The sequence below is a fragment of the Rhinoderma darwinii genome, chromosome 10 (genome assembly GCF_050947455.1).
Source record: "Rhinoderma darwinii isolate aRhiDar2 chromosome 10, aRhiDar2.hap1, whole genome shotgun sequence".
Taxonomy (NCBI): Eukaryota; Metazoa; Chordata; class Amphibia; order Anura; family Rhinodermatidae; genus Rhinoderma; species Rhinoderma darwinii.
Window position 1 is genome coordinate 8,698,911 of NC_134696.1, and position 1,938 is coordinate 8,700,848.

The 1,938-nt window shown below is 45.7% G+C and overlaps 1 protein-coding gene across 1 annotated transcript in view; it reads left to right on the top strand.

The window, feature by feature from the left end:
• Positions 1-518: 518 nt before the first annotated feature.
• LOC142662417 (C-type natriuretic peptide 1-like) overlaps positions 519-1,938 on the top strand; it is a 5,081-nt gene continuing 3,661 nt past the window's right edge. The window contains exons 1-2 of the mRNA XM_075840637.1: positions 519-672; positions 1,451-1,759. Of these exons, the coding sequence (XP_075696752.1) occupies positions 580-672; positions 1,451-1,750 (393 nt within the window). The 5' untranslated portion in view covers positions 519-579 and the 3' untranslated portion in view covers positions 1,751-1,759. The remainder of the gene's footprint in view (positions 673-1,450; positions 1,760-1,938) is intronic.

Consider the following 1,938-nt stretch of genomic DNA (forward strand, 5'->3'; position numbering starts at 1 on the left):
AGGGGTTAATAGTAAAGCCCCTGGTGGTCTAAAATAGTGAAGGGGTTAATGGTAAAGCTCCTGGTGGTCTAGAGTAGTGGAGGTGTTAATGGTAAAGCCCCTGGTGGTCTAGAGTAGTGAATGAGTTAATGGTAGAGTCCCTGGTGGTCCAGGGTAGTGAAGGTTTATATGCTCCACTCTCATGTTGTCAGTCGTTGTGAGCCCCCTAGGAAATGTGTCCCATGGCCAATTGCCCAGTTTGCCACTCCCTAAAACTGGGCATAAGGAAAAGAGAAAGGGGAAGGTGAGAGGAAATAGAATATACAGAAAATAAATGTAAATTAAAAGGCACAATTTAACCCAATCTATTCTGGGTTACATGGATTAACCCATATAAAACATACTTGTAACATAGTATCATCTCATGTATACAATCAATACAATACATATGGAAATTCTGCCAATCTGGGTAAGATATACGCAGCCAATGGGTAGAGTGAAAGTGGGCTGGCACCCCTGGTAGGGCATGAGATATAAGGAGAGGACTATAGCACAGTCCTGGAAGGAAGCATACAAGACTCCACCAGGAGAAGCAGGGAGATGTATTACAAGCAGAGAGCCTGCCTGGGATTATTCATGATCCTCATCTTCTGCAAGGAGCAAGCGAGAGCCAAACCGATGAGCAGTCTGCAGGTGAGATCCTGGGCTTCATTATAGTCCTAGTATAGGATGAATTCTACATTAATCATTTCAGGACAATTTCTACAAGACTTTGCTGAGAATAATTTGAGAAACATACAGTCCCCGTGTTCTGCAACCTGTGGCTCCAGCTGTTGTGAAACTACAACTCCCAGCATGCTCTGCCAGCCTTCAACTGTAGAGCCACAGGTTTCTATTGTCTGCAAATATAGTAGAGCTGGGTGTGTTCGATACGGAAGTTGAGTATGTTATTAGGCATAGCTCCAAATGATGTGATATCTGGGTTTTTACATAGGACTGCAGGTAAACCATGCAGAGTTAGGCTATGTTCACACGCAAACGCAAAATACGTCTGAAATTACGGAGCTGTTTTCGGGAGAAAACAGCTCCTGAATTTCAGACGTTTTTGCAAGTATTCGTGTTTTTTCGCGGCGTCCATTACGGACGTAATTGGAGCTGTTTTTCCATTGGAGTCAATGAAAAACGGCTCCAAAAACGTCCCAAGAAGTGTCCTGCACTTCTTTGACGTGGGCGTTTTTTTACTCGCCGTCTTTTGCCAGCGAAGCGTAAAATTACACCTCGTCTGAACAGATTCATCGTAAACCCCATTTCAAGCAATGGGCAGATGTTTGCAGGTGTAAAACGTAGAACGCCTGAATTACGTCTGAAAATAGGTCTTGTGCACATACCCTAAGATGACAGAGTCAGCTCTGCTACATCTGTACAGGATACAACAGTGATGTTACCACATATTAACCATCTGCTTTTGTAGAGTTTGTCCAGGTTACTGGAGGATAACTTTGACCGCTCCTATGGGTCCGATGAAGTCGATCATGGAGAACAGGTACCAACCGACTCACTGGACCCGCTGAACCCTGACAACCAGTGGAACAAAAACAGGCTCGACCAAATGGAAGGGCAACGCCTAAATGAAATCACCCTGCAGCAGCTGCTCAGTGACCCCGCGGGCGCTTCCAGAAGATTCCGGCAGAGGAACAAGAAGGGCTTTTCTAGGGGATGCTTTGGGGTGAAGCTGGACAGGATCGGGTCACTCAGCGGTTTGGGCTGCTGAGAAATCCTGGTGAGTTGGTATAAAGTCTCAGAAATTTTTTTTCAACAAGCAGTGGCAGCCTGAGATAGCCGGGGGATGCTGGGAGTTGTAGTTTCACAACAGAGCCGCAGTTTGGAGATCACTGCAGCAGCTCATTTATAAGGTAAATAGGGGGGGGGGGGTGAATGTCCAGGTCACAGGTAACATTT